General features: G+C 41.6%; 1 protein-coding gene across 16 annotated transcripts in view; it reads right to left on the reverse strand.

The window, feature by feature from the left end:
- The window catches only part of clasp1a (cytoplasmic linker associated protein 1a), a 99,105-nt gene that overhangs the window by 51,548 nt on the left and 29,534 nt on the right, over positions 1 to 18,023 (reverse strand). For all 16 annotated transcript variants that reach the window (XM_015358458.2, XM_015358466.2, XM_069196591.1 and 13 more), the window contains exon 8: positions 12,291 to 12,361. In XM_015358458.2, coding sequence (XP_015213944.2) covers positions 12,291 to 12,361 — 71 coding nt within the window. The remainder of the gene's footprint in view (positions 1 to 12,290; positions 12,362 to 18,023) is intronic.

Genomic DNA, 18,023 nt, shown 5'->3' on the forward strand with positions numbered 1-18,023 from the left:
CAAGCACAAAATCGTGAACTTTGTGAAAGTACTGTAAGTCGCCATGTTGCCGCAAACTCGCATTCGAGCGAGTAAGTACAGGGTGTGCAGCAGACGGCTCACTTCAGATCCAATGTGATCTGCAAGCAGAGTTAACAAGTAATATTTGTCAGCAAAATCGTCTCTTCTGAATTAAAAGAGATGTATTCAGCCTGCTTGTCTACAATGTAATAAAGCCGCAACACGTCTCCGGGAGTTTTGCTGCCTCGTTCTGAAATGAATACGGCGCTGCACATACCTGGAAATTTTGTCAAGTTTGTAAAGTGAATTGGAGGTTTTACAAGTTACCGTATACATTTTATTTTGGGGGTTTGAAATGCATTCGTTCGTCAATACCGATTCTTTCTAATCCCGAGATATAAAAATAGCATTGACGTTCCCGTTTAAGTTACACTTTGTTAATACATAATGAGGTTCACAAAAACAATGGTGTCCACACTCTCAGCGCTTATGACCCTGTTAATAACGCATTTAAACTTGACCACTTACTTAAAGCTATAGTATAGTTAACAAAGCACAGATAAGTAAATATTAAATACAAAACCACAAAGAACTGTGGGTTGTTTTGTAAAAGCTTTAGGTTTAACCAGATTACTCAATCAGTACTGAAGCACAGCTAAGGTTGCCATTGGAAGCAGAAGTTATTATAAACCCATGTATCCTGTAAATATCGTGAGGCAAGGACACTCAAGATACAGCAAAATAAACACTGAACAGCAGGCTAAACGTTCGTACAGCACTGCTAAGAAAATGAGTAAAGGCCTGCCTGCAGTTCACTTCCAACAAGAGAATTTATCTCCTGTCTATGATGGGGCATCGTTTGATTAACAAAACCACATCTGGGCTTTTAAACCACGAAGGACCTCCCTGTGCTCTTAGCCTAATGCATTTGCCTTTGTAAGTGGCGGAAAATATGTTAACTGTTCATTAGAAGAAATATGTAAAAGAATAACCAAAAAAACATCCTTTTCTTGCATGTGCGAGTTGGAGCTGGGTACGCCAATGTAGTGACATTCAGTCAGTAATCACTCTGTTATGATTCACAGTATTACTATGATTGATCTACCATTAACACACACACACACTACAACACAAGAAGAGAATTCCAATATAACTCTCATCACCTGCATTGATGGCGGGGCGGTGGCTCTGTGGCTCAGGATCTGCACCTGTGGCTGGAAGGTTGCCGGTTCAAATCCAGCAAAGGAATCCTACTCCGTTAGGAGCAAGGCCCTTCACCCCAGCTGCTCCAGGGGCGCTGTATAAATGGCTGACCCTGCGCTCTGACCCCAAGCTTCTCTCTCTGTCTGTGTGACTCATGGAGAGCAAGCTGGGGTATGCGAAAAGACAAATTCCAAGTACAAGAAATTGTATATGGCTAATAAAGAGATCTTATCTTATCTGATGCTTCCAATTAGAATGCTTAGATCCATGAACTGTAAAAATGATCTGAATCTACATATCACCTCGAATATATAATTTAGTGTTGATATAAATACCACTTTAATAGTTGTTTTAAATACTGTAGGACTCATTTCAGGAACAAAATTGAAACCGATGTAAATCTCATCAGAAACCCATAAAATACAGTAGATAGACCCATTAAAACGTAATTAATGAACTGTTAACACAGCGGCAAGCAAATATAGAGACATACATGTTTCTTTGGGTTGAAGACTTATAATGAATAATGAATGTCTTCTCCCATGCGTGCCCAAATGAATATTCTGATGAACAAATAAGTGGCTCTTTTTCAACCTTCCTATAGCTAGAAATGATAAAAAACTAATATCAGAATATCTCCACCCAGAGGAATTCCTGTGCTGCTCCCATTTCTCCTCACGAAGACAAACTGCACTGCTATTACCACTGCTTGCAGTGCCTCTGAGCCATTTATTACAAAGAACAAAGAAACACAGAAGCCTGCAAAGTGACACAGTGAGCACTGAGCATGACCTTGTCGGAAGACATACATGTTACGCAATGCTAGCCTTTTCATCTCACACATTAAAATTCCACAGCTCGGACTGCTCCAAACATTAAGGGGGCTGCTTCCCTTTACCGTCTCTTCACAACATGTAACGGGGCTCCATTTCCTGACTTACATTTCATAACACTGCAAGTTGTGAAAAGCTGCACGTCTCTGCCTCTCAGCATCTACCTGTGGGAGGTCATGAAAGCAATTTCACAGCTCTCTGGGCAGCTACTGGGAGGCTTACATCACATATACTGTATTGATGAGCCAGAAATGACGAAGCATTAGATAATGTCACACAACATCAAGGACTGGAACAGGAGAAAAGATTCATCATAAATCTTGCTGAATAAGCAGGACTTCTGTTTCTAAAAATCTGATTTTTTCTGGAAACTGGTCTAAACCCATGTAGGGGAGAGAGGCATCAAAGGGCCACAAGGCGGGGAGACCAGCCCTCTTCCTCACAGGGTTACTCCTGAAAGAACTGAGGGATCTATTTAAACCGAGGCCGCATACCCAGGGGAGCTGGCTGGAGCCTGGATAATAAAGAACGGCAGTCTTGAGAAATCACAGCAGCAGACTTCCTTAACCTGTACTCTGTACGTTTTCATATAAAACAACCTACAACGCCCCCATCTGGACTAGTGTGCTAAATATAAACAGATTAATAGATGTCCCAACTTTGAAAATTGATTGGGGGGGGTGGCACAGCTATATAATTAAATAATTTGCTGATAGATACTATAATATATATGCAACACACTTTGAATACTACAACTCACCAGTCCAACTGAATCTCACTTTCACCCAGAACGTCCGGGAGACTGGGGATGTCTATGTCTGTATTAAGCAATTAGTAAGGACTCTACAAATTAAATAATACTCCTTTTTATGGTATTTTAGGCCTCAGAAATATCTCCCCACTCACTGACTTTCAGCTTAAACGCTCGTATGAAGCCAACGATTCCATCACCCTAACACAGGAGCCAGCTCTCTCCCCAGTATAAATATACACTGATGTGCACATGAGGCGTCTAGAGAAAGTTGCAGCCACATAAATGCACTCGATAATAAGACACCACCAACAGCTGGATGAATGTCAGGCCAGCAACAGGCCGGCACAGGCTGACAGGCGGAATCCAATCGCCCAGGTCTGGTTCCTCAGCTGTCCCCCCGATCGGGGCTTGGGAAGTGAAACTGAGCGATGGACAGGTGTATGCACGGACAGGCCCACTCGGATTTCTTCCCAACAAAGCAGAAAAATTAAAGAGAGGAAAGCAGATACGGCAATCTGCATGGTCGTCTCTTAAAAAAAAAAAATCGGAGCAGTTTGAACTTGAAATGCATAATGATTTCCTATTATTCCATTTACTGCTTCATTTCTTTCCAGTTTTAATCAGAACGACTGAACCACACTAGGTTCCCTTCTCCAGGAGCTCACCACTACACCATTAATTAGAACAACACTACAGCGAACAGAAAGAGAAAAGGTGAGGTCTATGGTAAATACCACAAGGAAAATCACAGAGCAAATAAAACTCAAAGGCACTGACAAAATGTCATCTGTACTGTACTACTTTTCAAATGTTACTGTCGGCTTATTTTATATTACTCAGTGCCATGCACAAAGGTGGGAGACAGATCTCAGTGGTGACTGGGTTCAATCAGGAACACAGCCGTAGGAAAACACTGAAAAATCAAATGTCACTGAAAAACAATGTCATCGGCGGCTCCTGGAACTGGAAATCACTCCAAGGTTTCCAGCCCTCCAGCAGGCACTTTTCACTCAAAAACAGGAAGTGCTCCTCTATTAAGATAGCAGAACACCACCGGAAACAAAAAGGCCACCCAACACAAAAATGTAACGGAGTGCAGTACCAGTAACACAAACAGCACGTCCAGAAGCACCTTCAGTCAGAAAGAGAGTCTTTGTGCGAGACCAACACCTGACTGTTCTCACCCTTAAGCCCACTAAAAATGATGAGGGTTCGACTCGGTGCGCAGCGGAAAAGCACAGCTCTGCCTGCCACTGCCTGCCCACTGGGAGCCACTGGACCAGCGATTAAGCAGACAGACGTGAGCAGAGCGCCCCAGCCTTAACAGACTCTCAGAAGCCAGGAGCTGAAAAGTAAATTAATGTAACATTTTATTCTGTGTTTGGGCCTCCTTTTGTCTCGTTTGATTTTAAATCAGGCACACATTTTTTTCCCCCCCAAATCAAAAGGCCAAGGGGTTCGTGAGGTTTCTACAGCGGGCTTCGCAGAGCAAAGGAAACAACTGAGCCTCTGCCTGTATTTTCTGCTTGCTGAGGGCCATTCATGCGATTCCAAACAGCCCAGAAACGAGAGAAACACTGACACCAGGGAATGAAACTAGGCCGTGCCCCAGCTGAGGGCACTCTGCCCAACTATTCAGAGCCCCCTAAAAGGGAACTATTCATAATTTTGAGGTCACATGGCTGCTATTCAGGGCACACACAGTATACCTAAACTGAGTTGTTGGGAAGCACACAAAAGCGCCATTCAGATTTAGGTTCTTTTTCTTGCGCTTCCACCAGAATACTTATAAAAACTTTCATCATCTGAAAGGAAAACAAACTTCAAACATCAATTTTCTCTGTATAGACTGAAAGGTGGGAATACTGGATTTCCAGGCACATCAGATAAGTTGAACAGTTTCATGTGAAACTGATCTCTGTTCCTCACAGCATTTCCACTAGCAAAATGTACCATGATGCACTTGTATATGTACAATCATGCACTTTTATAACTTTATATCTTCTCATAAAAGTAGCCACACATGGCTAGTGACTGGGAATATTTGTCTTCATCTCCCTTGCAAAATAGGCGTTTCTTGTTCTACGGCTTTCCCTCTATCAGGGAATCAGCTGTCAGTTTATTTATTCCAAGTAAGTCACTGTTGGAACATTCTGAATTAAATTAAATGGCATATTGCATTTGACAAGAAACAAATAAACCAATCTAGAAAAATGGAAATTACCCCACCTGGTTATATGCTTATACAGTACCTTAGTTTTACAATGAACATAAAATTAAAATTATTAGCAGAAGAACAAGCATCTCAGTAAAAAAGAAGCCTTGAAATGAACTTCAGCAGAGCACATCCCCACAGACAGGTCACATGCAAGGAGCAATCCATAGTCTACAGAGCTCAGTCTTCATGTCTGTTCAGATCAAAGACATGTCTGGGTCAACGTCTTCTAGTTCTCCATCGGAAACATTGGCCTGCATCTCGTGCAACACGACACACCTGAAATCCTGAAAGACCATGCATGTCCCTAGAAACCAGTGACCTCTCCAGAAATGCAACCCAAATGATCAAAGGTAACATTTCATGCAGCTCTGGTACAGCTGTGTTTTCACACCCCTGCGACGAAGGCAAAGCACTCGTCATTTCAATCAAATCCACTCCACGAGCTTTGAGGAATTGACAACTATGCTCACGCAAAGCAGTGAGAAGACATTTTCGTCATTACACATTACTCTGTCAAACACAGCTCCAGTGCAGGCAGCAGTGCACACACGCCAAGGACGAAGCTGCAGCGAGTGTTTTGAAAGCTGTTCAGCCTTTCAGTTACAGTACTTACTCTCAAAAAAGGGAGCCCCAGGCTAGAGTGTCTGCTGAGGCCTACCATTTTAAAAAGCAGACCCACTATTTATTTGGATTTGTTTCTCCTGTCACAGAGCTATCATCAAACTCAACTTATACTTTCGGATTGACATTTGCTGCCGTGTTGGTTCCAAGACACAGATCCCACTGCAGGCTGTGCTTGCTCAGCCTGTGCCAGATCTGAAGGGTGCTGCTGGCAAGCCTCAGTTACGATTACTCCAGGAGTTACTCCTCTACAGCCGCCCCTGGACAACGCAGAATCTAGATAAAGCTTATTAATGTACTGTCCGCCAGTTTTGAACTACAACAACAGGCAGCCTCCACAGTGTCCACATAGCCTACACCAATCCCCCAGTCAGTGTGTGCCAGCTACTTCACTCTAAAGTCATTTGTTAAACACTCCATTCGCATAAGGACATTAGTACTCATGTGCTGCGATAGAAGCTGATCCATGATCCATAAATGTATAAATAATCTGAAACCTACCTGACCCGTTTTCAAGGCTGCAGCTAAAACAAACACCAACACCTCAAAAGTTTCCAGACTAACAGCAATATCCTGAACTGAACTCTTTCAGCTTCTTTGGAAGCAATACATCGTTATTTAATTTTGTGTGGTCTTCTTCAGTGCCTTATAAAACGGTGGTGTCCGGTTTTAATTTATGATAATGAATGTATTCATCTTAAGGCACAGCTATCATCAAGACAAGCACAAACCTCTGTAAGTTAGGATACTTCACAGTGCACAGGAGACAATGGCTTTGTTTTCATTTTAAACGTGCCCCTCCTGACCAGCAGGCCTCATCTGTTAATATCAAACCAAATCCATGCTTCACTTTGCTATTGCACATTGCGGGGGCTCGCCAACATTGTGCTCCTAGCTATTTGTTTAACTGCTGTATGTTTCCCCATATCCAGTCATTTCTAGCTAGATGCAATGTCTTGTGGTAACATTAATATTAATTTGAGATATTAATGCTTTCAATGCCAACTGCACTCTTAGGTATGGTAATGTAAATTAAGAGATAACTGAACTGTCACTTGCGGTGGAAAAAACCTACCATCCCTGACCCAGCTCTGGGGCTAGTACTGGGAAGTCACTCTGTTGATCTATAAAGAAATCAGCCATAAGAGCTTTACACTTTCTAGCAGAGCTACACCGCTGGAAGAAGGGAAACCTGTGACACTGTAAAACATTCATTTAAGTGTAGCCAAAATCAGGTACAAACACGCAGGCAGATGTGTGTTAGAAGAGTCATATCATTCTCTTCTCTGCGGTAAGAAAGCCAGATGTGGACATTGAAATGTTTTGCCAGCCTTTTCACTGACGAATTAAGATTCCAACACCCCGGCACCCTTCAGGAAAACGCCTGGGTTTTCTTCAAGGGAAACGCCACGCTGCACTCTCCTGCCGGAGGACAGCTCGGCGCCTCGAGAGGGGCGGCCCGCAGCACCAAGCGCCCTCCCTGCCCAGGCTGCAGGCCGAGAGCGGCCTCGTCCGACTTCTCCCTGCACGCGCGCCCCACATTCCCACACAAAACCGAGCGAGTGTCACCGAGGCTCCGCTATTCGGATATACAAGACTGGAGCGCTTCGGGCCCCTGAAGGTGCAAGTCAGTTTCAGCGCATGATTAAAATTTTTGTAAAGGAATAAAAATGCATTGTGGTTTAAATAGCGCCAATAAAGCCCCGACACAGCTGTCACCTGCTTCTCTCTTCAGCACATGTGAACAAAGCAGCCTGACGACAACAGCCTCTCATTCGCCATTCATGCCTTTGCTCCTCCAAACGTTGGTCGAGCGTGTCAAATATTATGTCCAGCAAGTGGACACGAGCCCCCCCCCCGGTACAGCAGGACCTTGAAAGACATCAAACTTCATCTGTCAACAAGACCACCGACTTTTCAACAACAGGACAGAGCCCCCGGGTGACAGGCTGTTCAGTCGCACAAGGTATTGACAGAAACTGACATCAGTCAGACCCCCTTCACAAAAAAAATAACAACACACAAAGAAATCAATTAGACAGCACAGCCTCGAAATACATTGAGTAAAAATAAGCATTTTTTTATGAAGATCTGCACTGAAATTATTTTAAGACATGCTATCAGGATTACAATATTCTAATCTGCAGAAGAACCTTTGACCAACCCTTCATAAACTCATATCCGAACATCCCAAAACGCATCTCCGGCGCTGTCCAGCTGTGTGAAATAAGACTTGTGAGCAATGAGCGGAGAATAAAAGGCAGTACAAATAAAAGGACTGACGTAGTTTTGTTCCCTGCTCAAATCCTTGCAGTGCGCCGCGAGATAAGGAAATCTAATATGACTCTTGCCTGGCGCACCCTCACAAACCTGCCCTGAATCTGACAAGACAACGGCCTCCTGTGCAGAGCCCTACCTTCCCCAGCCGTCATCGTGAGAGCATTCCTTCTGCCCAGAGCTGCGAGTGTGCCGAGACGCAGATCCTGCTCCCTCAGTATCTCCCAGCCGACACCGCCCCCCTCCTCCCCAAACCGGTCTTGTGACCTCGCGCACGACAACTGCCACCCTTCTCCAGAATAAAAGCCCCCCGTGTCAGAGCCCCGTGCGACAGCGGCTGTCCCTTCCTCCGGAAGCAGGTGGGCAGAGCTGTGGCTGCTTCCAGCTCCCGAGCCTGTGCTGGCGGTGCGTTAGTAAAGCGTTAACCTGCGAGCTGCACAGGAAGGAAGACCTCGGCTGACATTGGAATATTTTCTCTACATCTCGCCCAGCCGCTGGAGCATATAAACACACAAAAAAAAGCTTCTCCCTCAGTGCTGTGGAAGCTACAGGCTTGAATATATCTACACACACACACGTATACACTGAAAGCATCATATACAGTATACAGGGAGACATTAAAAACATAACAGCTAATAATTGGTACCAATATCATTTACTACATTTTGTACTTTTTCTTGTTTCTGTATTTGTATGCTCATCCGAATGAAACATTTCAGCAAACAACATTCACACACTGAACGCTTAAATCTCGTTTTCCATAAACACAGGAAAACATATAGAGCAGGATTATGATTTGTTTTGACATAGGAGCCCCTCTAGAACACATCTGAAAAAACTGGGCAGCATATATCTCACTTTCAAACATTTCATCCATAATATTCAGTCTGAACACCGGAGAACCTGCAGCTGCTTTCTGGTTTCTCACACACATAGGGACATAAACTGTGAGAATGTTTGTACCAGCAAGGTTTTCTTAATAAAGAGGTACACTATAGCTTTAATGTACAGATACAATCCTCCACTCGAAAAACATTTCAAGTGACATTTATATGACATTTACATGCCATATACCCCTATAACAGAAGGACCAACAGACAATGAAGCATGCAATACATTTTCTGGGACACACATGCATTTAAAAGATATGGGCTGAAACTGAACAAAAAAAACATAGCCGGACATATATATATACAGTCATTCTCAGTTAATGACGCCAGTTAATGTGCAGTCAGTTTAATACTTATACAACCCCGAGGCAAAATCACAGCCGCCCCAGTTAGCAATTACTGCGTCTTTTTCTCTTCCAAAGCCATGTTATTCCTTGCCTCGATCTAGCGTGCAGCTAACACACACCTTCCTCTGACAAACACTGGGGGCAGGGGCGCTGGCACAGAAGCAGACAGCTAGATCCAAATAACAAAAACAAAAATCTGACTGAAGCCCCAACCATTTTTACTGGAGAGATCGCCTACAGAAATCTGCAGCATGTGAAGAGAGAAATAGTTCAATTTCAAACCCTGATTACAAAAAAAAAACATCAGTTGTTTTTCCCAAGGCTTCACTGTATTTGTCAATTATTTTAATAAAACTATTAATGTCGCTACAATGCCGATGCTGTAAATAGAAGAACGGGGATGACGCATGAAATGACCGGATTTACACTTTTCGGTCTGAGAGTAGATGATTTTCACCCTTGAATGACTGCGATTTGCTTTCTTAATTAAAATCAGATCTCATTCCCCATCTTTAACAAGATGCCTGTTATGAAATAATGCCCCCTTGCTATGGTACTTTTAAATCGGAGGCCTCTCCTCTCGGATGAGTGAGCGCAAGGTGAAAAACAAACATCAAGTAATAATTACTAATTAAATAACTTCCTTCGAAACAACCGAAGTGTTGATCCACACGTCAGGCCTGAGGTTCCAATTCTTAACAGAAGGAAAGGAAAGCAAGACAAGCACAGACTCAGTATAAAATGATCCTGTTCCTCATTTTGAAATTTAAGCAGGACAGCAAAACCGGTGACCTGGAAAACATAAGAGTCTGGTATTGAGTTTCACCCCAAATGTGCAGAGAGTCTTGTTTAATGCCCATTACCTTTATGATGGAATAAGCTGCATCTCAATTTATTTTTCTATGGAACCACTTCATTAATTGCACTTACTTTTTTGTAAATAATTGTATTTCTATTACATGTCCCATACCTAAGGATAAAGTGCTTGATTGCTGGGGACCCATTTCATCCACCATTGAAACACTACAACGTCCACGCAGGGTGACAGATATTCAGCTTTTCTGTGCCAGCAACCCCACTAAACAGCAGACCATGTGGGGTGCACACTTGAATCAAAGTGGGGATATTAGCCCAGGGTTCTCAAAAAAAAACACATACTCAGGACCTCAGTTTGACATCTCACCCAAAGGAGGGGAGCTCCTATAGCACATATAAGACTATCACCACACTAGGGCACTATACAAAATTTTGGTCCAGGGAACAGTGACACCTACAACTTCAACACCAACAGTCTGATTTTATTTAGATATATCCCAGTATTGACCAGACACAGCCTAGCTTAGCTTCTCAGATCTGAGGGGGTCAAGCTCATAATTCTGCTATTAGCTATTATTGAGTATTAGTAAGTAATAGAAAAGGCAGCACATGCAGTAATAACAGCAGCAATTAATAATTATTTTAATTGTCTTTACTTCTTGATTGCAAGTTACACCATGTTTTGCGATCTAAGTATTAACTTCATATACCAAACAGCAACTCACCATCTCCTTAGTAATAAAAGTGAATGAGTGTTTATGAAAAACACGCAGTACAAAGCAACTTAATAAATATTTTCAATTGGAAGCAAAAATCACATGTAAGTCCAATACAAGTATATTATAAGATCACTGATCGTAAGAACAATACAACTAATCAGTAACACCAAGATTATGGATCTCTAATGGGGGGGGGGGATTAATAATTGTAAATGGTTACAAAAAAAATTCGGATAAGAATTGTACTGGAAATGATGTAATTAAGTTGAGGTTAATACAACTGCAAAAAGAAAACATTTCAAACTGAAGAATAAAATCAACGTATCATGACCACTTTAGAAGTGAATGACTTCTTACTCAATACAGATTCAAGAGTCAGTTCAAACCTCCTAAAAGTTGAGTAATAATGGTTCTCGCGAAGCCCCCCCGTTTCTCTACTTTTTGCAGATTTTAAGAACAAGAAACAACCAGCAGAGCTCCACGTTCCACTACATATTTGCTCCCCTATCGCCGGGTACACAAACACCAGGTACTACAAAACACGTGTAAAAATCCAAAATCGTTCCACCGCCACATAATGAACGTCCAGCAAGCACTTGAGGCGATTCTCCTCTGCCCCCGTGCCACTGCTGACCGCCTTGGGGCGATACCCTCAGAGGAGGGCCCACAGGCTTCCCAACACGAGAACTGCCACTCTGCTGTCCGCCTGCTGGACAGGCACCATGTCTCTGTGGCATTGTGCACCGTTCGGACGAGAAACAAAGAATTCAGGGCCTTTCCTTTCCCCTGCTGAAGCGGCCCTTAAAGAGCACGCGCTGGAGAGAAGCCACGTTTCCACACAGCATTCCCCCCCCAAAGACAAAAATAAACTGATCAGAATTTCTGAATTCACCGGAAACCGACTAAATTCCCCATCTCGTCACACCACTGCACATCCGACGGCCCCGTTAAATTTTGCAGCACTCTGAACGCGGAGGAGGAAAATAAAAAGACAAAGGAGAATCTTTTTTTTGTTTGCAAAATCGCAAAACTATCTTGTTGTGGTGTTTTTCCCCATTCGTAGGTTGTTCCTATATTTTCACCATATGCTAAAGGACAATGTGTTGTTCTGGTAGAAAACCATTCCCGTGCCCCGGAGACGACTGGAAAGAGAGGCAATGGCACTTTCTGGAGGAAAACCTCGACCTTGTTGAACAGGAAAACTGAATTTATCACTGGACACTGGCAGTCTTGCAGAGAAGCGCCTGTTCTTATCAGATCACACCACGGTAGTCTGCGATCATGAGGTATTCAATTATCCCCGTTCTGCCAACATTCCCCCCACCTCAGCAGATGTAACGAGCCAGCCCCAATGTTTAAACCACTCTGACAATCACAGCACAGGGCTGAGAAGCTGGTTGGTGAAACCCTGTCTCAGTGTCAGTGGTTTACAGTAATACATGCTGAAATAATTTAAGGACAGCAGCATTAATAAAAGCACAAAAATTGCCTAAACAAAGAAACAGTTTGTAACACTATTTTAAAGCTGTTTTATTCCCAAGGAAACCTCCAGATCACTACAGCGAGACGGTGGAAGAAACAGACTCCTGTGTAAGTGCAGGAGTTTACTCACCTGAGGCTGTGGACAGTATCATGTTGCCCGATTTTTGGACTTCATCAAATTTGGAAAAAATTACATTCAATCTGGAAAAAAAAAGAAATAAAAACATTTAAAAGGAAGATTACACAGATGGAAATATTTATTTTATACATCTACATTTCTCCCAAGGCTTACTTGTCCTAGAACCTGTCAAATAGGGAGTTTGATTGAGCTCAGCAAACATTTGCACAGCAGGACAAGACAGCTGACAAGGTGAGACAAGCAAATAGTCCCCTTGCCTATAGTACATACACACTTTAGATCATAGACTAATTATAATTAGATTATAGGCAAACATGTGCAAAAAATATTTTACACTGCTTATGTGCTGTGACTGGACAAGGGGCTAATTAATATTAAAACACATTTTAAGATAAAGTTCAAACTGTTAGCGACTTTTGCAACAGGTTGTTTACTTTTAGACTTCCATACTTTGGACTCAAAACAATAAAGTACAATTACAAGTAGATTAACAAGAGGGGTTGGCTGACCCACTTTGCACAAGGGGTTGTGCGAGTGTGGAACAAGCTGCCAGACATTTGGTTGAATCCGACCTTAGCTTCTTCTGAGAAACAACTAGATGAGATCCTCAGATCACAGAAAACAGGCTAGATCGGCCTCGTGGCCTCTCCTCCCATTTACAGCATTCTTACTGGAATGAAAAAAAGAATCCGGAAAAAGCAAGAACCTTAGGTGGTAATAATTTATTTCTTCCCTTCTTATTTCTATAGATTGTTGTCACAAACCTCTGTAAAATGCGCATAACCTAATTAAATTTATGAAAAGTCAAATGAAAATATGCGACAAATGCTGTATAACAGGTTTATGACTAATATTAGTCTAATAGGTTTAGATTTACATCTGAGAAGAACAAATATTGTCGGCTGTTACTTTGGGGGAAAAAAAAACATCTATTACATTGTGCTGCTATGATACAAGCTGATGTGCACGGAAATAAACCGAATACCAACTGATCTTCTTGATCACTTGTTAAAAGATACTAAAAACATAAGAAATGCCACAAGCGAGGGGGGTAATTAGAAGCTAACTGCTCCAGAACCTCATCCAGCCATTTCTTGAAAGAAACCAGGGTATCGGCTTCAACAGGGTACAAGGTCTGAAGGAATTAAACCTGAATTCCCCGTCAACCTATTGAAGAGTATTTCATTCTCAGAAAGAAAAATGAAAATATCTGCATTGTGTCTCCACGGATCACAGAGTAAATCATCAAAATATACCAGATGGAGCTAATAACTCAGTCGACGAACCTTCTTCACACAGAGGGAATGAAGGGTTTGAAGTAACACACAATCCCACTACTTCGGGACCACAGCTGATATGCAGCAGAAACCTCCGATGACCCACTTTAGAAGCTATTGGGGACGAGTTGTATCAGATTCTCAGAAACTCTGGCACAGACCCTGCACTGGGCTTTACTACAGGAGCAGATAAGGATCGAGTCATTCATCCCTTCTTTGTTGCAGCACTTGGTAAAAAAAATAAATTCATTGAATTCATCTTCACTTGGTATAAAAAATTAAACGAACACACCTATTTCTCATGTGTGCTTCCTCTGTTTTCACTTTCTCTTTTTCAGAGCTGACCTTAAACTTTAAAAGCCGTTGCAAACAGAAAACTAGGAGCAGCTGGCAACTTGACAATAACACAATAAGGTTATTATCCAGGTACTCCCGTTTCCTCCTTCATTGTGACCCTCTAAGGAGGTTACAGAAGATGTACAGATGATGTTTAGTATTTTATAAATGATGACTTACAATTAGTCGTGATAACCGGAATACAAGGGATGACCAATTCATAGATAAAATGAGACACTGGCACATTTTGCACAACCCTCTATGACCACAGAATAATGTAACAACATCCCTTGATAGGCCCTTTCACATTCCAAAAACCTCTAACATCCCTAAAATGTAATATAACACACTGCCAAAAAAACAGAAAAGAAACTGCATGTACAGTATATAGAAAAGTTTAAATCTGGCATTGTTTTTTTCTAAACAGTAACTCTTCCTGAGTAATACTGACAGAGGACAGCAGACCATGATTTACCTCAACTGACCGAGCTGAGGAGCCATCATTTCAGTGCGTCAAGAAAACCCCAGCATGGTCACCATGTCATGTGAACTCACCAGCTTTGCTTTCATACAATCAAACGTAGACATAAGAAGACTTACACAATGTTTCACAGCTGTACTGTCCATCATTCATGCTTTTACCAGTTTGGAACATTTAACAAAAGTCCTGCAAAATCCAATATGGTAGACATAACCATGTGACCCAATAATACCATTTTTGCTGAGGGACAGATCTGCATAGGGCCTTCCCAATATGTGAAGTTAAGTGAAATCCAAAGTAATGTTTGATGTTGGAGTTTGATTGGTGCCTGAGAGCCATCATGGACGAGGAAAACAAAATTACTGAAATTGAAAGTACAATGAGTACCATGACTCAATTGTCAACTACACTTGTCCAGCATTTGGAAAGCGTAGGCATTTTAAAGTACAACCATAAAATGCAAAATGGCAGCCCGAAATGAGGTACAGTATGTGTAAACCGGCATAGTATCTGCAAAATATTTAGGAATCCTGAAGGTAATAGCTGCAAATACTCATGGGGATTTGAAAAAACACTTTCCTTTACAGTGGCTGAATAAAAGAAAAACTATTTTCATAAGCCATTCTGGCATGGAAACCCACAGTCAGCTTTTAAAACTTTGCAGAATGTGTCATTTGTTTTCAAAAGTTCTTGCTAAACTTTACCACTACATTAAAAATAAAGCATTCCCCCCATGCTTACTGCTAAAATAGGTTTTCCTGATCTCAAGGAAACATAGAAGCAATGCTTTGCATTTTAATCAGTCAATACCCCAATGCAAGAGTATTTTTATCACCAAAGACCTAGATAAAAATGTCCTTAAGCTGACAGTATGGGTTTGCACTGACAGGGAAATGGCAGAGGCAATGATTTTGAGTCTTTGTTGCTAGTCTTCAGGAGCCAGAGATAGAGACAACAAAATTTGGGAGACAATCCGGAAGGGAGCTTAGGAAACTACAGTGCCTGAATCCAAAATGACAGTGTTCTCTGCTTAATCCACTACTATGTCATCCCAGAATATTAAAACTATAAAATTATCATTGTAAATGAGAAAAGATCTACATATATTATGTACATAAAGTCACTGAATGCTACTCTAGATTCCAAATCCTTACATATACCTAACATATTGCTATATACTTAGGCTTTTCAATAGACATAGGACTTAAAATACATTTACAAAAACAAAAAAACAAAACTATATGAATATTTTCTGAATATGAAGATCTAAAGAGATAGTGAATGACATGCTTTCATATTGCATAGCTGTACGTACTGAATACTTAAAGCTTTATGAAGACACGGACCTTTGTTCAGCACAGTTGATTCAAAGTTCTGCAAAAGCAAGAATGTCTACTTCATTTTTACCATGTGGAACATAGAGCGTTTCATGTAAGAGTGAAAGGGCTCACAATTTATGATTCCATTACCATTTTCTTAATTGCATACAAATTCTTTGCATTAAAGAGATAATGCAAAGATAAGATAAAAAACAACAGATAAACCTACCAAAGTGAGCGACACACACTGTGCGTCTTACAAAAGTATTCAGACCCTGGCACACCCTTGTCAAAAGTGTAGATTGTGGTCTGTACAGGCACTATTTAAAATAAAAGCTATCATCTTTTAACATGGTCACATTCAGTTTCCATTATATTGTTGCTTGAAAGTTTGCAGTCATGGCATCTTAAAGTAGCAATTTTTGGTGTATACACAATCTACTCTCTCATAAAAAGCAAAAATAAAAAATATGGAAAAAAATGAAAAAAGTCATGACTCCATATACTGCATCTCCAAATCCCTTTGCAGTGGAAAACTAAAATGATATTAGGTGCACAAAATCACCTTACTGACCCACACAAGTGGAGTGGGCACTGTCTGGGTTCAATGAGAGGGCTTCTCACGATTTCAGAATGAAATCACCCATCTCTGTGAGGATTCCTGGTCAGGTAGTGAAATTCAAGCAAAGAATCAGCAAAGCAAAGAGTCAACTGTAGCAGTTCTAAGCACCTGAAAGATAAAGTCATTAAAAAGCACAGATCAGTAGAAATGAACAAAAAATATCAGTCACTGAATATCCATTCCTTGTGAGTTGAAGAATAAACTAAGATTGTGGCTTTCCTCAAGACCTCCTGAAGTCAAAAGTGTAGGAGATTATTTTAAGCACAAGTGACCAGATTCAATTTCATATATTAAATTTAAATACATGGTTGTTTTCCAACACTAAATGAATAAAACAAAACAAAAAAATAAAAAAGCACAATAAAAATGAAGGAATTTTCCATAACAAAAGTTCACAGTGGGTTCACAGCAATTAGAAAAATAAAGTAAAAAATACCTACATGAAGTTACTTTGTCATTAAAAAACGTTTCTGTTTAATCATTCCCCCCCAAATTACAAAACATTTGTTTCAAATTAGTACAGTTCCTAAACGTCCCTCTTCGCTGTGCTCGGTGATTGTATCCTAGCTTTGGGGGCTGTACATTTAATTAGCGATCAAGTACAAGGGAAGTCAAAAAGACCACGTTTGGAAAGCCTCTGGCTTTCTGTTTATGAATCTGAAAGTTGTGTTTCAGGTGCTGCAATGAGAACGAAGCTACCATGTCCCAAGTAGGCCAAACAAGACACGAGCTGGGCATGAAACATCCAGGTGACAAAGCACTTTATGCGGATTACAAGCAGTACTTCCAGGTTTACAAGAGACTAGATGCAATAGAGGAAAAAAAAAACAGCAACAAGAAAAATCAAAGAGATTAACACACTGAATCTCAACCCATGTTCCCAATTTAAGTGCTGATGAAAGGCTGGCAGCAACCATGTGTAACATAGCAAGATAATCACAGCTGAAAAGCACCAGGCTGGTCTGTAGGGACGTGAGACTTTGGCACAACAGCTAATTCAATCAAAAACTTTATCAGCTACAGATTAAGTCACTCAGGGTTCAAAGCAAAAAATGGATCCACAGCAGCCACTGCAGATAAGATTGCACACTTTGCCCAGGGAGCTCAACACACTGTTACAGCTTCTTGTGCAAGATGATGATGATGAAGATGACAAAAGCAGCTTCTTCTGCTATGGGCTGGTGTCCCATGTGGGCACGGTCTCGCCTCATGCCCTATGCCCTGTGCCTGCTGGGTTAGGCTCTGGCTCAGCGTGACCCTCGAAGGTCAGAAGAGAACAGAAAAAGGAAGGGTGAAATACACATTTTTATTTTATATCGCACCTTTCACAGCATCATCTCGAGGTGCTTTCCAACAAAACGAGCAGTACAGATACAGGAAGTTCAAGGGGAATGAAAGACATAGTATGCAAGTGAGTGTTAAGGCAGGACTTGCAAGACGCAACGTGGACTTGGAGATCATTCCGCAGCCTCGAGGTTGCTGGACAGACGGCACAGTCTCCCAGCATTCGCAACCTGTTCCCTGGTTTTAGTGAGTGAAAAAATCCAGAGACCGAAAAGCACAAATGACTTGTGGGCATCTAGAGGGTTAACCGTTCCCAGATGCAGTCAGGAGTCAACCCACTGATACACCAGGATGGACCAGGGTTGCTGTTCCCCCACTTTCTACGTCACATCGCAGGGTCTTATG

This window comes from Lepisosteus oculatus, chromosome 12 (assembly GCF_040954835.1).
Source record: "Lepisosteus oculatus isolate fLepOcu1 chromosome 12, fLepOcu1.hap2, whole genome shotgun sequence".
In the NCBI taxonomy this organism is placed as follows: Eukaryota; Metazoa; Chordata; class Actinopteri; order Semionotiformes; family Lepisosteidae; genus Lepisosteus; species Lepisosteus oculatus.